The sequence below is a fragment of the Triplophysa dalaica genome, chromosome 15 (assembly GCF_015846415.1).
Source record: "Triplophysa dalaica isolate WHDGS20190420 chromosome 15, ASM1584641v1, whole genome shotgun sequence".
NCBI classification, from domain to species: Eukaryota; Metazoa; Chordata; class Actinopteri; order Cypriniformes; family Nemacheilidae; genus Triplophysa; species Triplophysa dalaica.
This window is the reverse complement of record NC_079556.1, coordinates 8,481,483-8,508,029: the sequence shown is the minus strand read 5'-3', so window position 1 is coordinate 8,508,029 and position 26,547 is coordinate 8,481,483. Positions and strand designations below refer to the sequence as shown.

The 26,547-nt window shown below is 36.5% G+C and overlaps 1 protein-coding gene across 5 annotated transcripts in view; it reads left to right on the top strand.

The window, feature by feature from the left end:
• The first annotated feature begins 320 nt into the window (after nt 1-320).
• The window catches only part of cnksr1 (connector enhancer of kinase suppressor of Ras 1), a 28,363-nt gene continuing 2,136 nt past the window's right edge, over nt 321-26,547 (top strand). Inside the window, exons 1-19 of one of the 5 annotated variants that reach the window (XM_056768687.1) lie at nt 321-620; nt 3,035-3,192; nt 6,635-6,837; nt 6,971-7,055; nt 12,231-12,272; nt 12,564-12,683; nt 14,769-14,828; nt 15,462-15,530; nt 19,605-19,724; nt 21,019-21,104; nt 21,978-22,090; nt 22,215-22,339; nt 22,498-22,531; nt 22,622-22,797; nt 23,981-24,054; nt 24,453-24,524; nt 25,918-25,991; nt 26,194-26,267; nt 26,406-26,505. In XM_056768687.1, coding sequence (XP_056624665.1) covers nt 569-620; nt 3,035-3,192; nt 6,635-6,837; nt 6,971-7,055; nt 12,231-12,272; nt 12,564-12,683; nt 14,769-14,828; nt 15,462-15,530; nt 19,605-19,724; nt 21,019-21,104; nt 21,978-22,090; nt 22,215-22,339; nt 22,498-22,531; nt 22,622-22,797; nt 23,981-24,054; nt 24,453-24,524; nt 25,918-25,991; nt 26,194-26,267; nt 26,406-26,505 — 1,837 coding nt within the window. In that variant the 5' untranslated portion in view covers nt 321-568. Of the gene's footprint in view, nt 621-675; nt 779-3,034; nt 3,193-6,634; nt 6,838-6,970; nt 7,056-7,502; nt 7,631-10,254; nt 10,508-12,230; nt 12,273-12,563; nt 12,684-14,768; nt 14,829-15,461; nt 15,531-19,604; nt 19,725-21,018; nt 21,105-21,977; nt 22,091-22,214; nt 22,340-22,497; nt 22,532-22,621; nt 22,798-23,980; nt 24,055-24,452; nt 24,525-25,917; nt 25,992-26,193; nt 26,268-26,405; nt 26,506-26,547 lie in introns of those variants that run through there. The other 4 variants (XM_056768686.1, XM_056768688.1, XM_056768690.1 and 1 more) reach the window with 4 other exon arrangements.

The window sequence follows — 26,547 nt, the reverse complement described above, 5'->3', positions numbered from 1 at the left end:
TTTTTATTGAATGGATGAAATAGTTATTAGTTGAGGCCATTACTAAGCTCGTTTACGTGCAAGCCGGAACCACGACTTAAATTTCAATAGCTTTTACGTTTTATTTTACACAAAAATTCAGTCAAATTTTTAAGCTCATATAATATAGGCCTACACAATTTGTTTTCACAATTGCAACAAGAGCTATTCGCAAAGTAAATTATAGCATTGCATCTATTTCAAAGTTCACCACAGTTTTCCACTACTTTAAAGCTACCTTTGAATATTAAGGTGAAGAAAGGGTTAAGGTGATAAAAACACATTGTGTTTGCTGGGGGGGAGTCGGGCCAAACTAATGTGGAATTAGGAAATAAAACAGGCTGTTTAAAACAGTTTCAGACCCCTCCCTGCAAACCGAGAAAGGCGCAGTTTGTAGCTCGCAATCTCGGCCTGACACGCAGCTCCGCACACCATTGGCTGACAGCGCATATCTTACCTGTAGGAAGGTGTGCCAAAGACCAGCAGGATGAACTTTTCTACGCTGTGAACTACGGGACACTTACGGGATTTTAATTCCTGCTCCCAAAATATGGAGCCCGTCGCGTCTTGGAGCACCGAGAGAGTTACCGAATGGCTCAAAGGTAATATCGTGTGTATGGGTTTAGGGCTGTGTTATTAGCGACCGATTGGAAACTTTGTGACGGTGGGGAGGGAGATATGGTCGAAGACAACAGGAAGATAAATCCCCGTGGAAGGGAAGGTGTTACAGGAATGAGGAAGCGCGTTCACGTTTGTTTATGTGAGTTGTGTACAGAACGTTTGCTCGTTTTTTACTCACGGCTGGCGAATAGAAGAGCGAAATTGTTTACAAACAGACATTATGACATTATGTCTTCACGTTTCCTTATGTACAGACTGATAAACAGAATGCTGTCATGCTGCTCAAGTCTGGACTGGCCCACTTCAGTATGTTTTTTACATTAACTCCTGTCCCATGATCAGTTTCATTTTAAAACCCGTAAAGCGTTATTTGAATACACTTTACATAGCTGTTCGTGTAACTGTGTATTGACAGTGTTGTTATAGTGTAATAATAATGAAACATTGTGCGTAATAAATACATATTTAGTTGCGTAGCTGTTTATTACAATTAATGTTTCAGGTGTATGTAGCCTAATAAAAATGTAATGGCTGTAATGTATAGTTTTATATTTGAAATTTTAGATTACGTTAGATTTTGTTGTTGTTGATTTGTTTTTATAAAGTGGCTTTTATTGTGGCCTAACTCCGCACCTATAAACAAGTTTTTGTTCCTGGTTTGTATCTCATGACTTTTTTGTCTTTCACCGATGAATTGTTCATGTCAGTGCTCTACAATGTTGCAAAAAGTTCCTACGAAAATTCCACAGAGTCCTTGCATAATATCAAATCTCCCTGCTTATTTCTTAAGGGATTTGTAAATTTAGCATAGGTTTTCATTGTTTTGACGTCTTATTGAACTGTGATGAAAGTTTCGAGCTTTTTATCTGACTTGTTTATTGTGTTGCTATATAAATGTTCGGTATCAGAATATTATGGTAAGCTAGCCAAAAATTGTCTCAAATTTTGTTACAGGATTGTTACATATTCTCTTATTTTTCATAGCTTTCTAGAAGCTTGTTGTTTGCACTGCTTGCTGTCGGCTTACTTTGAGGTTTATGGAATACTGTGCGTTGTTATGCATCTAGAAAAGTTGTGTAAAAATCACGCGCATAGGAATTTCCTTCAGGGCCCAAAATCCTTGGGTTGTCTCCAGGAATAAGCTTAAACCTGAAATGTAGGGTGGTCTGTTTGAGCCTTGCGGATTTATGTGCATACATCCGGTACTACCCAAGCCTACTCGCCTACAAAATACAAAAATATGCTTAAAAGATTCTTCACAGCGATGTCATAGAAGAACCATTTCAAGGGTTCTATAAAGAACCATCTCTTTCTTACTTTTTTATTATCTGAAGAACATTTTTTGCCACAAAGAACCTTTTGTGAAACAGAAAAGTTCTTCAGATGTTAAAGGTTCTTTATGGAACCATAAGGTTCTTCTATGTTATATCGAATAACCTTTTAAAGCAACTAGTAGAATTAGTTAAAAATGTAAGTAAATGTGTCTTTGTGTTGTGGTCAGAGATTCATAGTAATTTCCTTTTAGTGCATCAAAAAAGTATAAAAAAACGAAATATCCATCCTTTTTTAAAGTAGCATTATTTAGTTTAAGAAAGTTGCTGTGTAACCAGGTTTTGATGTTGGTAATACAGGCATTTAACAAGCCAAGTGGGAGACTGGGACTGAACATAATATGACCAAGGGATAGCAGATAGTTTTTGAATAAAACAGGGCCGAGTACAGAACCTTGGTGAACCCCTTGTGAGAGTAAACAGAGAGAAGATTCAAAATTGTGGAGAGTGATTAAAATGATGGATTATTTAGACTAAATCTCTTGCTAAATGACCTAAACACACTTACATTCTGAGTTGTTTTGAGGTGACATATTTGATGTACGTACGTGGATTCAGACAGTGAGTCTCCTCAGTTCAGTGCTTGCCATATCAGTTGTTTCAACCGTTCATTAAAATGAGTCATTAAGATGCGAATCGGACATTAGCAGATGCACTGTGTGTTAATCACAGCTGTTAGGACAGGTCAAAAGATAGAAGTTAAAACCGAAAACACTTCCTCCCAGGATAAGATTTGTTTAGTTTGTTTATGTCAGTTGTGAAAACTAAAATTCCTTTTTTGCGGCAAACATTTTTTTATATACTGTAGGAAAAACCCTGGCACAAAGAGAATTAAACTCACAACTATTATGAGAGTAAACAGTAAACAGCTCATAGAACAATTAAGAACCACTTAATGTTGTGTAAAATTCAAGAGGCATGCATGTCAAACTGTTTCATAAACAGCAAAACATTTGATTATTTTATATTTGTTAATTTTATATTTATAGCTCAGTAAATCTTGCTACTTGGTAGTATGTTTACTGATGTTGTGATGTATCTTTTTGTTTGTATGGGTGTGACAGGTCTGGATGCTCCACTGCATCAGTATTCATTCTCAGAGTGGCAGCTCTCTGGCTCAGACCTGCTTCATCTCACCTCTGCCAGGCTGGAGAAACTGGGAGTGCATAAAATCGGACATCAGGAGCTTATACTGGAGGCTGTGGAAAAACTATGTGCTTTGGTAGGACTTTCTGTTCTTGTTGGGAACACATTTCTGACAATATCATAACTCTGAAATCTAAAATAACAAATGACATGTTTATACTGTACCATTAAAGGTGTCATGAACTGGCCTTGTTTATTGTTTTATACTGTTGTATGAGGTGACGTTCACATGGTTTTTACATTCGAAAACATCAAATCAATAAGTAATAGGCAATTTTCTACCAGGGTTTTGAGGCCGGCTCGACAAACGCTCGTTTTTTTAATGCCATTAAAGACTTGGAAGTAAATTCCCACTGCTATGATCGGATAGCAGTTTGCGTATTAAACTTTGTTGGAGCCTTCTGTGAATTTGGTTAGGCACGTTATGCTAGGTTAAACATAAACCCTACTCGCACCGGATTAGTATTATTTGGGGACCTTGTGTTATTTAGAAATTTCCTTCCCACATCTGTATGTGGCGCATTTGCATGGGATAAGTGAAGCCTGTGATTTTACTCAAATTTACTGACTTAATTCCTGGATGTTATGGCAAGGCTTTCCGTATAGTTTGTATAGCCTATAGTTGTATGGTGTTTAATGATATATGACCATACCTTTCATTATTTGAGACCCGTGATCGTGAACCGGACAGAAGATTACTGGGTCTCACATGCTAAGAGAGTTTCCATGATAAATAAACAAACAGGAGACTCCAGGCCGGGTAATTTATGGATATGACCCAGCACCCGAAATAATACCAAAACACTTCAAAACAACCTCCATTATTCGCAAACAGTGGATAAAACCTTGAAAAATTTATATATGAGCCCCCCAAATCACAGAGATGCCGATTCGCACAGGACTAATATTATCACAGGACCTCAGTGTTAAAATGTGGTAGGTTATTTGTGGGGGAATTTTTAATTTACAAATTACAGACATGGGCGATTTGCACGGGCTTAAGATCACAGACAACCTCTGCAATTATTACAAATGACTAGAGGTCCCTGGGTTATACTAATCCTGTGTCAATAGGGCTATCAGGACATATCAAGCGATCTCTAACAAACCAATAGTGACGCATAGTACAAAATGTTTTGCTCACATAAAATTGCTGCGCCATTCTTGTCGGATCCAATATTGACAGCACAGCGCTGCTTTTTAATTTTAGTCTCTCCGCATATCCAACTTGGACCTGTGCCTTGTTCACAAAGGAATCTTCGGTGAAATGAAGTCAATAAACACTCAATGTTTTACCCAAATGAGCTGGAACGTCTTTAAAAAAAGACTTCAACCACGCATTCAGAATCTGAAGGAAGGTTAGGCAGCGACTCTGTTCTTCCACAACCAGGCACTGACAGCACAATATTTTGCGATTTAAAAACGGCACGTTTTTTGGCTGGCTTGCTCTATCTGGTTCCGCGCAACTTGTGTTACTTCAGTTCTGTTATGAGCGAACCAGTGGGCGGGGCTAGAGAAGTAGTCGTTGAAATTCTTCTGTGGAGGCAGTGTTCAACCATCTATGACATAGATAGGTTAATTTCAGTACCTTGCATTTGCTGGGCCTGGTGTCAATAACATTTGTAATTTCAGTAAGGGTGTTTTCAATTCTGACACTTACAGGATGTTCGCTTGAACACAATTCCCTCTTATATAACAAAAGCTTGAATTAAAATTGATGTCTTTATTCTTGACTCCTTTAAGGTCAGTGCATTTATTTTAGGCCTCTATTAATATAATTGATAATGTGGAAATCTCAAGAGGATAAAGTTTGTGAGCAATTTCTTGTGTATGTTTGTCTGTGTGTCTCTTTTTGTATGATATACAGTTTACTTTGATATTGAGTGTCTGTTATAGCGTTTGGGACTCACCAAGCTGATTTTAGATCGCTGTTTTTCAGAGGCCCTGTAACAACAACAATATTACTTCATTCAAATGTTCTTCACAGTGCATTGGACTTATTTTAGGGAACCTACACAACATACAATTAATTTCCCCTTTAATGCATAATTATGACAGCCTTCGTGTTTTTATTTTTCTTAGGGCATAAAAAACAAAAGCTAATAATAAAAATATCGAATTATTTACCAACGCAAACAATGGCTCGTTACTAGGCGACAGTGTATAAGATGAAAGGGTTGATGAAGTACTGTGGTATGTATTTGATTGTAAAAATATAGTGCTGTTTCCATTAACAACGTTTATTCTTGTCTGATACCTCTTCAAAGCCACAGATAGTAAGGCTAGAAAAATATTTATAGCATTTGTTGTATAATATATAGCATTTGTTGTATTGACCGTATGCAATGTTTCTTCTATTGCTTCTGCTGCCTTAATGAATGTTTTGGTAAACAGTAATTAGCGGACCCCTTGCAGTTCAGACACCTGGTTGAAGACCCATGCTTTAAATCGTTAATTTTCAGTGTTGTCTCAGACCCCTTTTGGACACCATAGTCATTTCACTTCTTTTCTGATTATATATATGTATTTTTTTTAAAGATTTGTTTTTGGCATTTTGCCTTTAATTGTACAGCTGAGTGGTAGAGAGGACAGGAAGCGAAATGGGAGAGAGAAGGGGGTGGATTCGGGAAAGGACCAGGAGACGGGAATCGAACTCGGGTTCGAACTCGGGCCCGATGCGCAGCCATGCCACAGGTCGGAGCACAGCCCATTAGGCTATTGGCTCAGACATATATATGTTAATTACTGACTGTGAACTTTCACTGACAGTGGATCAACCCCATGTGCTGTAAATGTTTTGCCTGCTTGTAGGATTAATATGGACCTGCTGGTGCCAGGACTCCCTGCATGTGTCATAACATCACAAGCCAGGCTTAGCTTCTTGAAACGAATCTGTTAATTTGCCTTCAAGAAAAAAGTCTATACATTCATTCAGGCATAGTTAGCAGAAATAATTAAGAACCAAAAGTAATTCAGGATTTACAATAAACTTTGAACCTTACTTTCTGCCGGCTTATGACTTGTTTTTTTTATTGTTTCCAATGAGTGGACGCGTTTTTTGAAAACGCGTGCATCTGGAGGTTTTTTTTCGCGCTCAGCTCCGGTGCTCTGCCTTTTTCCCATGTTCAGCGCCGGCGTCGACCGGGGTGCCCAGAGTTGAAAAATGCTCAATTTATGGCAGAATAAATCCTTTCACCCAAGCTTCTTCCGTTTTCAGCAGCGTAAAGCTGTGGACACAGGGGCTAAGGGTGTCTCTTTAAGAGAGAATAAAAAAGAGAAAGAAATGATGGATCAGTAACATACCAGACATTCCAGTGTTGAACAAACGTAACGTAGTATAGGTAATAATGAGTAGTATTTATTATATTTGTGTTGTGAAAAGTTTTATGACATAAGGTGTCTAAATAGTGCTTTGTGTTAGGATGAACTGTGATTTTTATATACTTTTGGAATAGCAGCCTTAAACCAACACATATGTACTTAGAAGCACACTCACATTCTCTGTCCTCTCTGCGCAGACATACAGCATTGGAGGAGAGACTCTGCGCAGTTTGGCAGAGAAACTGAACGCCTTGGCTCACACGCTGCAGATGACCATACAAGGCCGCTGGCGTGTTAATTCCAGTGAGGGACAGAGCGCCACCACTCTGCCACAGCAGATATTGCAGGCTGTGGTGGATGTGATCACAGCAACCAAAGGTCTTATATCTCTGCTCAACAGGTGAGGTGAAATCACAGAGCACCGTGTTTGGGCGTCTGTTGAAAACCCCACTTGGGGGAGAAAATATTTAACAATATATAAAATAATAAGTAAATGGATCTGTTTACAGTTACGGCATGTGTGTCTTTTACAGATATCAGTATTCACAGCAGACTGGAGACAAAGCAAGTGAGAAACTCATCGATCTCTGTAAAGATTTGGACACCACTGTGCATAAGGTGAGTGTTCATATACATTTTATATAAACTTATAGTTCACCTAAAAATGAAAGTGATGTCATAATTTATTCAACCCTTTTGTCATTTCAAACCAGTATGACTTTCTTCTGCAGAACACAAAAGAAGATAATTTTAAAGAATGTTGGTAACCGAACAACAGCAGTACCCATTGACTTGCATTGGGTTTGTTTCCATACAATAGAAGGCAATGGGTACCACCATTGTTCGGTTGAAAACATTCTTCAAAATGTCTTCTTTTGGCTCTAAAGAAGAAAGAAAGTCTTAAAGGTTTTGAAATTACGAAAAGGGGGAGTAAACGATGATATCATTTTCTGTTTGGGTGAACTATCACTTTAAAAAGATTGAGTATGTGTGCGTTCACTGGACTCAGTCAGAGCTGACACTGTCCGAGAGAGAGAGAGAGAGAGAGAGAGAGAGAGGAGGGGCATTTAAAAAGTCAAATAGGAGAAGTGAAAGACATATTAGCGTATGCTATTCACCTGTGGTAAGCGTATGGGACAAGTCACATGAGAATCCCTCCATCAAAAGAACATCTCTCATCTGGACCCGAAACAGTAGGAATTTCTCTTTCACTTTGTTACTTCTTATAGTTTATTTTCTATCTGTAATACCACACTTATTCATATAGCATATATAAAAAACATTGAGTCCTATACATAAAAACAGTATCTTACTTCAATCTCAACGTCTGGTGAATTTAGATACCGTCTATTCAGAGCAGTGTGTTTGTTTGGTTATTTTAAAACCATCTGAAAACAACTCCACCCAACTTTTTATGAAAAACTTATAATAAACACAATTTCTGGTTTAAAATTTTAACATAAGCGACTTAAGTGTACTCACAAAAGACAAAAATATATTTTGCACAGGTGTGTATCTTAAACATAGCTGGAGGTGTGATGTTTCATGTTTTCATGTTTCATGTGAGTTGCTGATGATATGACTCATTTCCACTTTGAGAGAAAACATCGTTGCTAAAGAGGGGAAGGAAAGTGTGTAAATGAGACCAAGCTAAGTGTGTGCAGAAACAATGTGCATTATACACAATAAGAATGTTGCTGTTTGATATTATCAGATCCTTTTTGTCACTGTCGCACACACACTTGTGCTCAGTTACACACATAAAAACACACAGTTTTAATCACCAAGGAGTTGTTCTCTACTGTTTGGTTGTTGTGTCTTTAAGCTTGTTTTCCTAGAGCCGATGGCATCCAATTAAAGTGCATTGTTGTACTTCCTGTTTACAATACAAACAAAATTCTGCTTGTGTTAGGTGTGTAAACGCTTTCCTGTGCAACAGTAAGGGACTCTTCAATTTGACAACAAAAGAAGAGTTAATGTACAAACTGCTGTCATGTTTTTCCCAGTAGCCTTTAGAGTTAATGATACTTCGGAGTTACTGAAATTGTGAGGAAAGCTAATTAAACTGCTTTAAATGACAAACATTTTTGAATTTTTTTGGTAATGCATGTAAGGTTTTTGAATTTTACTTATGCCATTTTTATTACATGTGCACATTGCATTATACACAATACAAATTACAATATATGATCTATAGAAAAAAATTGAAAACTGGGTATTTCAATGGAAAACGTGTGAACGTGCGGAGCTGAGAGAAATCTCCAATACTCTTTAACTGGTTCAGACATTTGATAGCTCACCCAAAAATATAAATTATGTCATCATTTACTCACCCTCTTGTCATTTCAGACCTGCGGGACTTCTTTTCTTTCGCAGAACACAAAAGATATTTTTTCTTAGAATGTTGTTAACTTTCAAATTGTTCACTTGCATTGGTTTTGTGTCCGTACAATAGAGGGAATGGGGGCCAGTGCAGTTAGGTTACCAACTTTCGTCAAAATATATTATTTTGTGTTCTACAGAGGCAAGATAGTCCTTAGGGTTTAAAATGACAAGAGGCTGAGTAAATGATTAACATTTTGGGGTGAACTATCAATTTAAGCAAAATATGGATGATCTTTAATATACTCTTCAGTAGAATAACAGACAGCAGTATGTATGTAAGATAATGTTTATATACCCAAGACATTTTGGAGAAAAGGTCACATCTAAGGTCAGACCGTTCCACTGTCTGTTAATCTTTGCAATGAGACTTTAACCTGAACACAAGACAATGCAAAGGTTTTCTGGAAATAGAGCATGCATTCTCCCTACTTAATAAGCTGTTGACATTTGAGGGAGCGCTCTGCGTCTGAAGGTGTGTTCGGACAGGTGTTCAGAGGTAGTTGGGCCTCTGAATTTCATAGGACACCATCGTCACCTGAAGCCAAAGTTTAACATGCCTGATGATAAACTGGTGTGTGTCATACGCAAATGACTGTGTCTTACAGCTGGTGTTGTGGTTGAAGTTTTGATGAGCATGTGGACAAATATTCTGTGTCCTGAGGGTCAACCCAGATAGGAAGGAAGCTAATGATAAATATAATGCCATGTTTGAAAGGAGTGTTTGTTTGTAATAGTAGCACTACCCTGTGGGGTTTGGAGTCTCAGCAGTCAGCTGATGAAAACACTTGGCAACATGCATAAAAATATTTGTGTGAATTATAAAACATGAATCACTTCATATATAGTTAATTTGTAATGAGGTTATGAAATGAAAATATATTCATTAAAGGTCTTTAGGGATTTAGGGAGACATGAGCGTACAGAGATCAAAGTAACACACATACACACACTGAGTACAGAAATAATATAGTACAGAATATCAAGGAAAAGGTCATGTCGATCAGACAGAGGTGTTGTGTATGATGTTTTTATCTTTCTCCCTACTGTGCCTGAAGTTGCTTTAGCACATTTTACTACAATTATTGCCTTTGTGTATTTTTTAATATCAAACTAAATCATGTTTATTTGAGAATGTAAAAATGCAGATAGGTTTGTGTGATGGTCAGGTTTGGGGGTAGGATAAGGGGTCAGGGATAGAATATACAGTTCGTACACTACAAAATCATTATGCATAAGTCCCCATAAAACATTGAAACCCAACATGTTTGTGTGTTGTTTATAAGAGTATAGCGAGAGGTGTAAATGGATCCACACAGAATGGCGCAGATCTTATTTTAGTATCTTCAGGTCTGCCAAAGGCCCTGTGACCCAGTAACATATCATTTGATTCAACTGTGTGTCTCTGCAGCGACAGTAAGATTAATATGTTTGGCTTGTACCGTTTTTGTTTTGCTGTGGTTTTTGTTTTGTATGCCGCGAAGCAGCAAATTCTTTAGCAAATGAACAGTTAAAGAAAGGTAAATGTCATGCCAGTAACGCACTTAAATTGAAAGAAGAAAGAAGGAAAGGACCAAAATAACAGAGGAACAGAAAACGCAGTACATATGACTGTATGGAAGATTCAGGAGACAACAGTGTTTTGCCGCAGAGAAAGACTCTCTCGTTCTGAAGTGTTGAAAACAGAGGTAATGATCATTGTCAGTATAAAATGAGGACTTTGTTGAGAACTAGATGATAACAAGGTCAAAGCTTTTGAGCTGAAAGGTCTTTTGTGTGAGGAATCAACCTCAATAGAGCAAAAATAGGAGAAAAACAGCAGGACTGGCGACAAAATAAACACCAGGTGTATCACAGAGATCTGCTCTTCTTTCTTTCTTTCTTTCTTTCTTTCTTTCATTCCGTCAAGATTCTCCCTGATTGGAGATCTTTTTATAGCTCACACCTCCTTCAAAGTTTGTTTTAAATCAGCTCTCAGATCAGCAGTATGGAGTAACCTATGCTTGAACCGTGTCATAACGATCTATAAAAAGACAATCTGGCAGTTTTGTCTGACAGGGTGTGAAAATGAAATTAATCACTATAACTGTTATTATCTTGAATCACATATAGAAACAGGAATAATGAGTATGTGTCCTATTTGGCCTCCCGCAGCTTATCATTGCAACTATTTTTACGTTTATATGCTGCATGTGTCCTTGACGGAGGCACATCTTGACTGGACAGGATGTGCATAAAAATTGCATTCTTGAATTGGGTAGAATTTTTTTTTTATTAAAAGCAAAATCCTATCAGGTATCAGCACCAGCTCATATCTCATATTGATTTACTCAAAGTGTTTTATATCTTAGATTTAACATTTCCAGAATAAAGTCTTGGTTGGCATTGTGTTTGGTTGTCAGGGTGTTACTAAGCAGGTGTTAAGTTGATTTGAATTGCCATCTTATTTCCAACTGCAACTGAATTTCAATTCCTCCTGACAGATAAAATTCTTCATAAAATGTCTTGTGTCCGTGTACTATACATGGCCATGTGTATGTGTGCCTTTCTGTTTCAAGAGGAAGTGACACACCTTTTTAAAGTAACGAGAAGTGAGCCATCAAACACAAAAATACAAACCGCCCACAAAATTCTACAAATATTTGCCTGGTTATATTTATGATATCATGTTTTTAAAAAAAATATAAAACACTTTTTCAGTGTATATATAATGTGTGGGTTTTGCGTAGTTAAAGTGATAGGTCACCCAAAGTATGAAATTCTGTCATCATCTACTCACCACCCTCTTGTCATTTCAAACCTGTATGACTTTCTTTCTTCTGAAGAACATAAGAAAATATTATGAAGAATGTTGGTAACTGAACAACGATGGTATTGGTTTTGTGTCCATACAATAGAATCGTATTATCTTATTTTGTGTTCTGTGGAAGACAGAAAATCATACAGGTTTGAAATGACAAGAGGGTAGTAAATGATGACAGAATTTTTATTTTTCTAGTATGGAAATTCTTTCATCATTTGCTCAGGCTCATGTCATTTCAAACACAACTGTTTACATGGTGTTACGTAAGATTTGTCTCACAAGTAAATGTGGGTCAAACCCTCTAATCCTTTAATAAGCTCCCGACTTACATCTTTAGGAAGAGAGTCTTGTGTAGCCTGGTCCTGTTTTGCATATGTTGTAATTCCGTGTGGACTAAACTAGTGGTCTGAGGTTAGTTTGCTAAACGTTAGCAGTATGTGTAGTGTCAGTCTTTTAAAGTGTGTTTAAGAAATAATTCTGAATGAGCTGAATCGTCCCAGGAGTGCGTGGAGTAACACAAACTCCAATTGATCAAGCTTCTCAGTAGGTGGAAGCATGTATGCTTTTAGGAAATGCTCTCATTTCTCTCTTTCTCTCTTCCCTGGTAGGACATCGCTGTGTTTGAAAAGGAGAAGGACGTCATCTCTATAGTAAGTCATTTTGGATCATCACTCTTTGTGTCTTAGTCTATACAACTGTAGATTGTTGGGTCATTTCAGTTTAAAGTAATATTTCAGTCAGCTATTGATTATATTCATTGTTTTATACGAGTTGTATATTATTTGTTGTGCGTTCAGTTTTATTGTCAATATAGTCGTCATATTTACGTCCCCATATTGAATTTCTGTCACCAGTGTGAATATATTGTGCTCATTGCTCTAATTTACCCAATAATTCATAATATACACAGTTAACCTATTGTTTTCTCTTTCTCTCTCTAGTGCCGTCGGTTAGTCGCAGTTTGTGATGAGATTTTGACCGTGAGTCCACAGTCTCTTCTTTCTCACACTGCACAACTGGAAAGTATCGACCTGGTCCCAGTCTCACCGGGAGATCAAGTGGTAATACATCTTCTTACTTATGGCTTCTTTAACACTAATGAATTCTATGTCTGGGTGTCTATTCTATCTTTTCTATTAGGGATACTGGTTTTGGTATCGGGCCCCGATGCTAAGTTCATGTACTCATACTCGGAAAAATGTGCCGATACCTCATGTGACATAACTGAAAGAACTGACTGTAATTTGTGCTTTGAAAGTTTGTGACAAGCACATAGAAATATTATTTTTTCATAATGTGTTTGAGATGGAGTTATTTGTTATTATGAAGATATCTTATTTTATTAGTCTTGGAAAAATTGCCACCTCACAAAAGAAATACAGATACAGGCATCAGCGAGTACTAAAAAAAAAGATTGGTTCATTGTCTTTAAAGGGATACTTCACCCGACAATGAAAATTCTGTCATCATTTAGTCACCTTCGAGTTGTTCCAAATCTGTATACATTTAGTATAAAGTATATTGAAGAATGCTTATAACAAACAGGTCTTGCCCCACATTGACTCCCATAGTAGGAAAAATGACTTCTATTGAAAACAAAATACATTTTGAAGGATGTAGGACAACAAACAGAACTGGGACTCTTTTGACTACCATTGTTTTTTTTCCTACTTTGGTAGTGAATGGGGGACAAAATCTGGTTACAAGCATTCTTACAAATATCTTTCAAACAACAACAGCACTTTGTTTTGTACGCAGCTGATAATTCATACAGAAGACAAGTTATTCTTTAAAGTGTTTGTGTGCTGATTACAATGGCTTATTAGGTTTATATTGGTATTCTTTTTTTCAACACATGAGTCAAAAAGGGACACACCCAGCCTGTAGGGTTGAATTAGCCAAAAGATTGTGCATATCTGACCCAACCACAAATTGAAAACAATCCAGCATTGTTAAGAGTATGCAGAGCACACAATCCAGCATCTGAACATTAATTTTGACATTTCACATAAGTCGCTTTTCCATAAACTATTTTAATGTGACAGTCAAAAGATCAGAAAATTCTGACATTCCTTTTGTAAATCTATGTCAGGATACAGGTGAGACAAGGAACAGAGGACCCATGTGAAGACAGTGGGTATGGGGACTTTAATAAAAATAAATTAAAAAAAACAACGCGGGGTAACATAATAGGACACGGGTAAAATCATGACGGATAAACAGGAACATAGACTAACTACACTAGACAAGACTAAGACATGACTTGATTTAAATTACAAATAACTTGACTGGACTAGTCTAGACTAGACTGGACTGGACTGGTCTGGTCAGGACTGACCTGGACTGAACAAGACACAGCAACTACACCACACAAATCAAAATGAACCAGCAGAGGAGCGAAAACACAGGGGCATTACAAAGGGATCAAAGCAAGAGGGGAACAGGTGCAGGGCATGAAATAATTAACAATCAACAATGAGGAAACGATGGGGCGGGGACAAAGATGAGACCGGAGAGTGTGTATGGACGGACATAAGAGCCATAATAGGCTCTTTTTACACAAAACACGAGGCTCTGTCATGATCCTGCCACTCAATCAAGAGAAACATGTCATGATGAGGCAGAATCATGACAATCTATATTTTGACACACTGCACGCTTGAGAGAATTTGATTGGTAGAGGAATTTTAAATTTCTCAGAGGATCAATTAATGGTTGCAAAACACGGTTGCAAAACACGGCTTATTCAGTTTGTCTAAACTTGAATTATTGTGGTTCATTTTCAGCTGAAGGTCTGCGGGGTGTCTATACTTACAGAACATTTAAAGCAATTTAAATCAATGCTGTTCATGCTCTGTCTTCACTAACATCTGATCCCACCGTTAATTTATTGATCAATGCTGGTTTCCACCGGTTCTTCTCTCCCTTTGAATTACCTTCTATAAGGCACACTGCTTTAGATGGCAGGAGGTCTGAATGTTAGCATGTCATCATAAATATTAAAGTGCAATGTCTATGGAATAATTAGCAATTCAGATTTTCAGCTGCCTTATACAGTATAAGCCCATATCACATCCAGTGCATTGCAGTCTAGCTGCGTTCTAAGATATTCTTGGCTTGATATGCCCATTATTTCTTTCACATAGGGAATTGAAATCACCACCACAGGATCCAGAAATCATTTTGTCTCTGGAACAGCAGCTGAGGTAGGACAGGTTAATGGTACCCCAGTAGTATTATAAAGTATTCTGTTGTTTTCCTGTGGCTCAGTGGTAAGAGCATGGCCCTAGTAACTCCAGAGTCATGGGTTTGATCCCAGGGGATTGCACACACTCAGAAACTGTTTATAGTATATGCAATGTAAGTCGCTTTGGATAAAAGCTTCTGCCAAATGTGTACATGTAAATTGTTTTGTTAATGTGTTTTTTTATATACTATTTATATAGTGAGGCATTTAGTGTTCATTAAATTGCTGGGAGATGTCTGCTTAAAGTCTTAATTTAATATCTTTAGTTAGTTAAACATAGACAAAAATTCATAAAAATGGAGTGAGTTTAAAGCTAACATACAACTCAAAGATGCTTGGGTTAAGGGGTGTCATCTATTCTTTTTTGAGGGGGCGCCAGTGGCAAGCTCACTCATGATTATTTATAAACCAGCCTTAAAATTTTGTTCCATGTGCCATGTGAGTGGAAAGGACATGAAGGTGGGTTGATGATGACCATTTAAAGCAAGTCCATGAAAGGATCAACTTGGTTTAAACGTTCAGCAACAGTGCTTTACCTACTATAATTGTAGAACTTATATGATGGTCTACAATCTTCGATCTTGTCTTACAGTCACCCACAGAGTTTTGTGAGAAGATCTTAGCAGGAGATGAGGTCCTTCAAGTCAACGGTCAGATAGTGGTGAGTGTCAACAGTTCAATGCTAATCATGGTTTACAGATAATAGATAACAACGATTTTATGTTGTGTTATTTACGTAAATACTGTTGTAAGAAAGAAAATTTGATGGGAATCAAATGAGAGATGCCAAACCCCTGCTTAGCACAGCAAGACATATTTGATGACTTGCTCGCTGTTGTTTTTGACCACTGAATTGGATTGTCAATGGTTTGCTGCCCAGTGTCTTACTTTGAACAACAAGTTATTTTAGACAAACAGACTGATCCAAAATGGACTAGATTTTATGTTTCTTGATGTTTTAAATACAACAGGGTTGTAAAAAATATATTTTTATAATGTCAATTTTTTGATACAGTGTGTGATTCAGGGGAGATTCTAGGTTTTCATCATTGGGGGGGCTCAGCCTCCAATGAGGATATATATACATATATACAGTACTACATACTTATTTACTAAAATGAATAATTAAGAAAGAATATGCAGAATAAAGAAAAGTTATTGTTATCAAAATGAATATCACATTAATCTATCAATCTGCAACATTTATAATTCAAAGTGACAACAACAGCGACAAATCCATATAATAAATGTCACAATCCACTGCTATTTAGTAGAAGGAATAACTTGATATGGTGTTTCCATGCCATTCATTCTGATAAGCACGAGTGCTGTCACTACTCTGCATGACTGCGTGTTCATCTATCATATACACAATACTGAAGCGGCTGAAAAACGACAAAGAACTTCTAGGTACACTTCTGTTTACACACAACTCAAAACATAACACAGCCGCTGAAGGCTGAACTAACTCTATCTGCCTGTCGTCTTTCCGGGGCCCTCAAAACTACCGTGAGCTCTCTATAACTAGATGCAGAAAAATAAAACAGCACTTTATCATAAATGACGCATTTCTGTCAGCTACAATTCATCATGATTGTTCTAGTATGCCATCATTGGTGTGAAGTGTGACCAGGGATGAACGCAGCAAAACGTTTTATAGTGGATGAGAAAGGGTCTTGTATCGCTCCTGCATCATATTATGTAAGCTGCATTTATAACAAAGAATTGCAAAGATGCAGACGTCATGTTAAAGGGGTCAAATTTGACGAATACGTGTTTTTATGTGTCTTTGGTGTGTTAGAAGTTGCCCATGCGTGTATTAGACACGTAAAATTGCAAAAATTAAAGTGTCGGAACAAAAGATGCATACTATCTATCCCCTGAATGATCACCCTGACCTGCCTGAAACATCTTGTGTAACCACACCCCCACAAATCTACGTCAGTTCGTGGTTTGATTTGACTAAGACCTCCCAAATGTATACGCAAGTAAGGTCGGGGTACCTTTCAGTACAATTGATTTGAAACCTGATGTTTAAAATATGTTATGAGGCGTTACATTTTCATACACGCTTGCAGTATTTCACCAATCACTACTCACTGGTTAACTGGCCAGTCATAGCATACCTCACTTTTCAGAGAGGTGAGCTTTATAAAAAGAGAGGTAGAGCAAAGAGGAGATACAAACATGCACGGTATGTGGAAAATACAGCGTTATACTAATACTAACCCAACCTTAAATCGTGTATACACATAGCAGTAAATCTAAAACAATTGATAATATTCTTTTTAGCCGTCTCATATGACACCTGGACAATTCCAGCGTTATGGACGTGACATTTTGCGATATGGACGTGACATAAAAATGTTTAGAGAATGAATTAGTTACAATTATATTGAACCATCTGTTTATATTTCACTGAATCCTTGTTGATAGAGAAGATGTCAGTCTATGAAAAATATATAAATTTAAAAAAGGGAAATAAACAGGCGTTTTTTTGGTGTTTTCTGGAAGACGATAAACTTTTTAGGATTTCTGTGAAATAAAATGCACAATTCTGAAGCAATAATACCCAATGAATGGAGAAGGGATGCCTCTTTATCGAACATAAAATAGTTACTTCATATTAATTTTCTTGAGTCCGTTTATAAGGTATATGTTACGTTATGGATGTGACAATCCTGAAAATGGCTCTTGCCTGACTATGAAAAATCATGCACTAAGAATAAAACAATGATTTACAAATTTGCTGGTAAAAACTTATTTTTTTCGTAGTAATGTTGACATTTTCACAGAATTGCCCAGCTACAATGCACACACCTTGTACTCTTCTTTTGACATTGACTCCACTCTGTGCCGCTGTGATCTGAAGAATGCATTAAATATTGCAGCCTGCCGCCGTTTTCATAATAAGGGCTTTAAGGAGAATTTTAAGGAAGTTTTAAGGAGAGTTTTAAGTGATCTCAAATTCCTGTACTTATTAACTACTCACAATTTTTAGGTGGGCTAAGCTAGAAATTTAGGGTAGCTAAAGCCCACCTAAAAAGGGCCAAGTGACTCCACTGGTGTTAACCTCTGTTCTCAGGCACATCATTTACACATCATTTTATGAATTTCAAGTATATGATTTTTTGTATTTATTCAAATGTATCAGTACTAATGCTTTAAATTATGTTTAATATACTGCAATATTAAATGATAAATATAAATACACTGTGATTTTCAGATAAAAATAAATAGATGTTCAGTATACAAAGTGCTTATATGTTTCCTTTAGTCAAAACCATAGAATTCAAACGTGAAATATGTGAATGTAAATCAGTGGTGTTGTCTATGTGATACGGAGCTAAACGCCCCACTAAAAAAAGATCAAGGATTTCCGTATACCTACTTAAAATAGCATGAAGAACTCCTGGCCAGCCTTGTGAAAGTCAGGCTAGAGACACTGCCAGCAATCTATTAGTGCAACGGGTGCTTGATAAAACTGCACAAATGTTCATTGTTGATTATTATAGTTCCCTATCAATGTCAATAATAGACGCAACTTCCACCCCTAAGTGTGACTCGATGTGTGAAAATTAGGTCAAAAATCTAGTTGTTAGTGACAAGCATCAGAGTTTGATTTTAACCATTTATTTCAATATGATTAATAAGCTAAATAAAATAAAATCATTACACTTTCCCAGTATATTCTTTACATTATGTTTGTTGCACTGCTGTTAAAATAAAAGAACCCTGCCCAAAACATAGTAGATGCAGATGGAATCAATAGAATAGCCATTAATGCCCAAGACATATTTATAGTTGTTATATTGTTATAGAAAAAAATGTTTATCATAATGGAATTTTAATGGAAACCACTAGTATTTACAGTATTTAATACTATCTTTTAGCAGGGTGGGTTTATGTAGAAATAGTATATCACAAATAAATGACTTCATAGCTGAGTTTTCACATGGATCACAAATGTCCATCGAAAATTGCCAGCTGATAAAAACCTGTGCTTTAGGGATTGTATACATATGCCATCTAATGCTATATGTATCTCTTAGCTGGCTTAGTTAGATAGTGATTAACAAAACCAGCAAGTCCCCCAAGCTGTCATTCGCTATTGAAATCTTGCTTGCAATAAATCTTTCAGAGTGCTCTATGCATTCGTGAGTGTGGTGGTCCTCATGGTTGTCAATCTGGGACGGGGAGTAGGGAGGAATCAGAGTACACTCACCACAAAAAAACTAGACTAATGTTATACAACTGATGTATATTATCTGCGTTTTTTATGTTTTTAAACATAACAGCTTACATCAATCTTTTATGAAGATAATTTTAATGCTAGATGTGAAAGCAAAGTTCGTTGGTTATTCGCATTGTTTCATCGCATCGCCTGCAATCTGAAAGCCCCATTAGAGTTAGTCACACAATTATTTATTCAGTACATACATTTTTTAGATTGTGGACAATAGTTATATTAGCATTCTTTTATAATACCCATATTTGTTGACCACTAACCTATATACTGTTGACCACTAACCTATATACATCTCCCACTGAGATCTGTCTTAGTTTGTGCATTTTTAAATGAAACAATCCAGTCACAAGGGGCACAGTTTTCTAAATTTAATTTACTCATAAGTTAGTTAAATGCTATGTGGAGCATCAGATCCAAAAATACACATTTTTAAATATAATATAATGTAATTTGTTCATACAATGTACACTGTTCATACAATTTCAGGTTGGCTGGAGTAGAGCAAAGCTTGTTAAAAAACTGGAGGAGAATCCAAATGGAGTCACTCTGGTTTTAAGAAGGCTTCCAGTGTTCCTGAAAGGGAAGGAGAGCCGAGCCAAGTCAGAGGTACAAACTACCATAATGAAAAGAATCAAATCAAATACATACTTGAAAATATATAGAATAATATATTGTTAATATATTAAAATATATACAAAATATTGAATAAAATGTTATGAATTGCTGCTTGCCATGTATTGAAAAATATAAGCACATGATTCCAATACACTGAAATGGATTAATTAAAATATATTGCATTATATTTTCTAGAATATCATGTAATGTTTTGTAAGGGTGTAGACTGTGGATTAGTGATAGAGTTTCTGCTTTTCACCCAAACACATTTTAATTATTTAAGCAAAATAGTTGTTGACATTCTGTGTATATTTTGTTATTTTTAACAATGGTAAAGGATTATTAAGCGTTTTCAACATCAGTTTATTCTAGACTGGCAGGTCAGTTTAGAAATGACAGGGTTGTTATTATAATTAAGTGTAGTGGATTGACAACATTAATGTTGATCAATAGTAGGCTAGAGACGCACATGAGCCTCATATGACACAGATACACTGCCAGCGTTGTACACTGTCGTTTCTTTTAGCAGTTGCTTTGCCACAGATAAATTGTGTCACATGTCGGCACCTCACATGTGGTTGTGTTTTTTTGTTGCACATATTTCCTCTTTGTGACATTAAATGAACAGACTTTATAGACAGTTTCAGCCATGCAATCCAAAAATTTTCAAAAGAAATAGATTCTGATAGATTTTTTTGTCTTTCGTGAGCATTGCCATGACAACACTACACACTTTCTAAAGATCTTCTGTCTCCTTTGACTTCAAACACTTACGTAAATGCATTTATATAAACACATATACCACCCTTTTTTGTCTACATTGTGTTGCTTTTGATCTTTTGTTTGTGTGTGTCTTTTTTACCAGTCGGGCAGTGTCTGATGTAGCAGTCATGTGGCTTTTAAAATTATTGGGTCTGTTGGTTATCCAGAAGGTCCAAGCTTTTTAATTCCCATTGTAGAATTAGAAACATCTATTTTATTTATGAATCATTTTCAAAGTCAGGATCTCCTTACAGGGTATTTTCATATTATTTGGCCTGGATAATAAATATAAAAAAAATATTATTCAACTAAAAATGCCTGGAGATAGTTCTGTCCCCTGGGAACATACAAAAGCAACTAAAAAGCCAGTCATTCACAAATGTGTTCACATACACCGTCAAACACATACACCACAATAAAAACATCCTATTCCCACTGGCCACATGACAATAGTTAGTTTCCATTGTAGTTGTATACTCTAGGGTTTTTCCAAACATGAATCTAAGATCATTCATTCTTTCAGAGGGAAGAGGAGGAGGGAGAGGAAGAGGAAGAGAAAGGCAGACATTCTTTGCTTGGGAGGGTCGCAGCCTCTGTGCGCTCATTCAAGTGAGTTCAATCGTCTCCACTGTATTTCTTTAGAAGCTGTTTCTGAATCTCTTCATTTTTCAACATAAAATATCATTTTATGTTCCGTTTACTGATATTGTCTAGTTAGGAAAAATATGTGAACAGTTTCATGAATTAGGTGTGTTTGTCTTACCTCGTTGTAAATTTTCTACATATATTGCTTTTAATATTTTTTTATATTATACATGATTTGCTTCACAAGTCAATAAACCTTGCTTTAAGAATGGTAATATATATTTTTTTAATGTAAAACAAAACATAAAAACTGATCAAGAAAATAAAATGAAAGTATTCAAGCTTTTTTGGGGGGGGATTATAATACAGTATTTGAAGATTTTATTTGCTCAGAACAACCCATGATGCGACCAGTGAGATGTTAAAAAAAGCATGCTTAGATAAACTAAACTTGGCTTTGTACACTGTAGTAGGCTTTGTGAGAGATGTTTTTATTGCTCTTAGGATAAAAGAGTCTGCTAAATGACTAAATGTAAATGTTTATGATTCATCATTTTCCGTATTTTTCTTTTTTATGCTGTCAACTCGCTGTATAAAAGAAGTGAAAGTTTTCATTTCTCAGGCTATTTGTTTCATAAACTCGATTCTTGTTTCATAACTATTTTCTTTGAGCTGTAGTGAGGACATGCAGGCTTTCTGGTATCTCAGGTCTGTGTTTGTAATACTTAAATGAAGCTGAATGTACAGCTTATAGTATAGAGGTGAATGTTTTAGCTTTTAGATCAATGAAGCTGCATATCACTGCAGTACCCAAAGGCCACTTTGAGTACTGTGTGTGTTTATGTGTTTTTTATTTTTTATAGGTTGCTAAATATTGTATGTTCTTGTGTACCTCAGATCAGGACCAGAGGGCACGCATCGCAGTAGACGGGAGAAATCACCGCTTGCTAGTGATCAAAGTCCAAATGGACATCAGTCAAACACCCTAAAAATCCATCAGTTTGGTACAGGTAAAAGAGTAACTTACTTTAATTCAAAATTATTTTATATAATATTACATGATGTATGTTAACAACTCTGTCTTTAGATGTCTTAGACTATGTAGGGTGTATAAATCTCTCTTCATTGTTGTAGACTCTCAGCGTGCAAGTACGAACAGTTTGGAAGCGAGCTCACCAGGAGACAGGAGCCCGTCCCCACAGAACTTGGAGCTCAACAGAGCCAGAACCAGCTCTTGTTCCGACATGGCTGGACTACGGGTAAGACCTCAAAAAACACAACTGTTATGTGTACTGTTAGTCATTTTGCCTAGGAAAACATCATATTTTGTTAATGCGTCAAATCAGATGATACCAACAGACTATCTTTTGTAAACCATGAGATCTACAGAGCATTGATAAGTTTTCTCTTACCACAGCAAGAAAAGGAGAACAAGAAGATCTCTACTAAAGGTAAGCTATGGATTTATTTATTGTAGAAGATCTTATTTTCAAAATGATGACATTGGTAACCCTAAACTTTGATTCTTGTGTATAATTCAGGAATGAAGACAGCGATGAGCCGCAGGAGGGTGTCCTGTCGAGAGCTCGGTCGTCCGGACTTTGACGGTTGGCTCTGGAAGAAGAGAAAGGATGGGAGCGTGTTCATGACTCAGAAATGGCAGAGATTTTGGTTCGTCCTGAAAGGTCCAACACTGTATTGGTATAACAGTCAACAGGTTAGTACGAGTTTAGCATAGCTAGAGTGACACAGTAGTTAAAGGGATAGTTCATATTTCATCATTTACTCACCCTCAGGTTGTTCCAAATATGTACACATTTCTATGGTCTAGTGAACACAGAGAAATACATTTGGAAGAATTCTTGTAACCAAACAGTTCTGGGGCACCATTGGCTGCCATAAAAGGAGAAACTAGTTTATACATTTCTTTGTTATGTTGAACACAAAGAAGATATTTTGAAGAATGTAGGGACATTGTAATTTTTCCAATTTATGGTTGTCAATTGTCTGTTTGGCTACAAGCATTCTTCCAAATATCTTCTCTATGTTCATCAGAACAAAGAAAATTAAACAGATTTGGAACAACTTGAGGGTGAGCAAATGATGACAGAATTTTCATTTTGAGGTAAACTAAAGGCCATTGCACATTGAGGCCCAAATTTGCGTCCGCAATTTCCACACGTTAAAAATAAATATGACCTCACGTTTACACATTACCTCCGATATATTCATCGAAAAATTTGGACTGGGTATGTTTTTCTGCGTTTTTCACATCCTTAGCAAGTATTTTGAGAGGCGTTTTGACAATTCAGAGACACCTTACAAACTCGAAATATGAAAAAACGCATACGAAATGTTCTGACTGTATGTGTAAAGACCCATTAACTTCAGCCCATAAATGACCATTCTGTCAAACCCTTATGACCTTCTTCTGAGAAATGATTTCTATGTCATAAAAGTGAACAAGGACAGAGGATGTATTATAAGATTTACATAAGAGCTTTATACCATCCACGTTATATAATCTAAGCGCTTTAATCCATATCTTCTCAAGCATACAGTAGGTCTGTGTGAATGACAAAAGAACAGTTGTTCACCACAGAAATTCAAAACATGCATAAAAAAGTTTGAAGTCCCAAAATATAACAGCTTTTGAATAACATAATGGTGTGTGATAATGAAATTTTTATTTTTGAGGGAACTGTAAAATTTTTATTTTTTTCTATTAAATGCATCCAACCATAAAAATCTATGAAAATGTTTAAATGTGTTGTAAGAATATTTTGTAACGTATTTACAGTATTTACTTTATTATCCTGCATATCGAATCAGAATCTGTACAAAGCTTTATGGTTTGAAAGAAAATCAATGGTGATGGTGAAACTCATGTTGTTGTGCAGGAGGAGAAGGCGGAGGGCTTGATCAAGATTGGTAGCTACAGTATTGAAAGCGCAGGGGAACACAAGAGGAAGTTGTGAGTATCCTAATGGAGATGACCGATACAGGTTACCCGCTCATTCCATTAGACAGATGACATTTTAAAAGGAAGTGTCATACTTGGATGGCATAAAGCTCAAACTTAATTGTTTGTGTTCACACTGTTATCAAGAAACAGAAGCAGCAGTGATCCTGGGCTCTGTGTTTGTGTTTGGCTGTGAGAGTGAGATTATCAGATGCAAGAGGGCAGTTAGTTGGGCATGTGTGAACAACAGAATTACACTTTACGCTCCTCAGATCTTCCCCCGCAGTCCTCAAACACAGCGGACCCTGCCAATATGACAAATGAGTTCTCGTTTTTCATTAAGCCGCTAAAGCCATAAATGTAATGGGTATTATCATCTTTATCTCTTTCTCATTTTTGTTTCATTCTAGCGTATTTAAAATGTGCCACATTCGCTTTCACAATTTCATCTTCGCTGCTGAGAATGTGAGCGACATGAGCAGGTGAGTTTGGTTGCACAAACATTTTCTTGAATGGTACGTCTGAAAGCAAAGGTTGCAGACGTTCGGTCCTCCTATTTTACTTTAGAGGCTATTTGGTGAAATGGTTGATGTTGGGTAGCTGTGATGTCACAACCACGCCACGCATCTGTGGTCTCTGTTCATGTACAAATAAATTTAATTTGACCATTCAGTTTAAATGAATGTTTTAGCTGCAACTTTTTGGATTGTGACACATTGTGAAATCCTTTCTTTTGTCTCATTCTGAATTTTATGGCCTGCTATAATTTTTCTACTTTCAAAGCTTGGCACCTCTGCAAATATTCAGGATTGAGCACCTTATGTAAGAGTACTATATATACAGTGTATAGAGTAAATCGGAGTTCTCTATTGCCCTCCACGATTTGGAATAAAACTCCCGAGTGTCCGATACCTTCAAACAGCTGTGTAAACATAGAACTGATGGTATGATGCTCAGAAGAGACCATGGATCGGTTCATGTTAACCCATATTCATTATTTTTCTACATTAGTTAATTAACAGATCAGAAGGAATAGTTGCAACGTTGCATTAGTTATTGCATTAGCTAGAATGAACTGAAAATCAACAGCTTTTAACAAGAGTGAACTAACATAAATAACCGTATATTGACATAACCAAACATAAACAAAGATTAATAAAAGCTAAAATGTATATTGCTCATAGTAAATGTTAGTTAATGCATTTACTAATGTTAACAAAAACAACATAATTGTAAAGTGTTGCTTTTTCTGAACAGATTTGTACAGACTAATGTATATTTTATCTAAGGAGAAAATATTTTCACAAAGTGGTTTTTCTACGAGTAAAGGCTGCACAAAGTGATATTGTTCATCATCTGAACTGTAGTCTCTTAGCAGTTACCAAGCAACACTGCAACTTGCCACATTTATATATATAATGTGTTTATTAACATTTTATGCTTTAATTTTAATGTGGTTATTTAATTTGAATTTTATAGTCTAATCAATCTGTTTTATAGTGACTCTTAATGTCTTTTTAAGTGTTGAGCAGCATTTGTTCAGAGCTACTGTATATTGCATCAATGTCAGACACAGAGAATAACGGTGTTGGTTTGTCTACAATAATGCAGACTGCAGTGAACGTAAATGTAAACAACTAGATTAACCCCCCGAGCTACTCTCTAACTGAAATGTAGTGAAGCAAGCACATGCTCAATCATTTCAGTTCCATTTGGTTTAATGGAATTGAGGTTTTGTCAAAGATGGTCAACTATGCCCCCTATTGACTATCACTTGATACTGCACAATACTAATGAAATTGGAAATGTGAAACTGCTGGGACATTTAGATCACAGATAATTTTTTTCTCTCACATACTGATTTTCTCTTAATAGATGGATTAACTGCTTAATAACTGCCATTCAGAAACACAAGAAATCTCTCCAAAGTCAGCCGGATAGTGAGGAAGGTACGGGAAGAAAACATTTAATGTTTTTTGTGATTCTCTGTGAAGCCATGTGATGCCATTCTAAGCTTTATTAAATTCCTCCAGTTCTGACCCACCTCACTTAATAAAATCTGTATAAATGCACTTGTTTCAGGGTGCATCTGCAGTCAATATGACCATATTTTCATGTTTTGTAATTGTTGAGTGTTGTTTTTGTTGTCAGACTGTTACAGTGAAACTGAATCTGAGGGAGAATCATCTCATTCACCTCTCACTCACCGGAAAAAGCCAGCTGCGGTGAGAATAGCAAACTCTCGAATATAGATAAACACAATCCTCTAATTCTATATACATACAAAACACATCAAACTCAATGCATAAAATAATCTGAATAATCTGAAAAATCTTTATTTTATTGCGTAATCGATAACACAGACTCAGTCAAACACACTCCCACGAACAAAGGCTAAAAAGAACAGGTCATCAACGCCAGAACCAATGACGATTTCACAGGCAGGGGGGCGTAAAATAGCAGGTAAAAAGGCCCTCAAAGGAAATCACAGATCTATATTGGCAT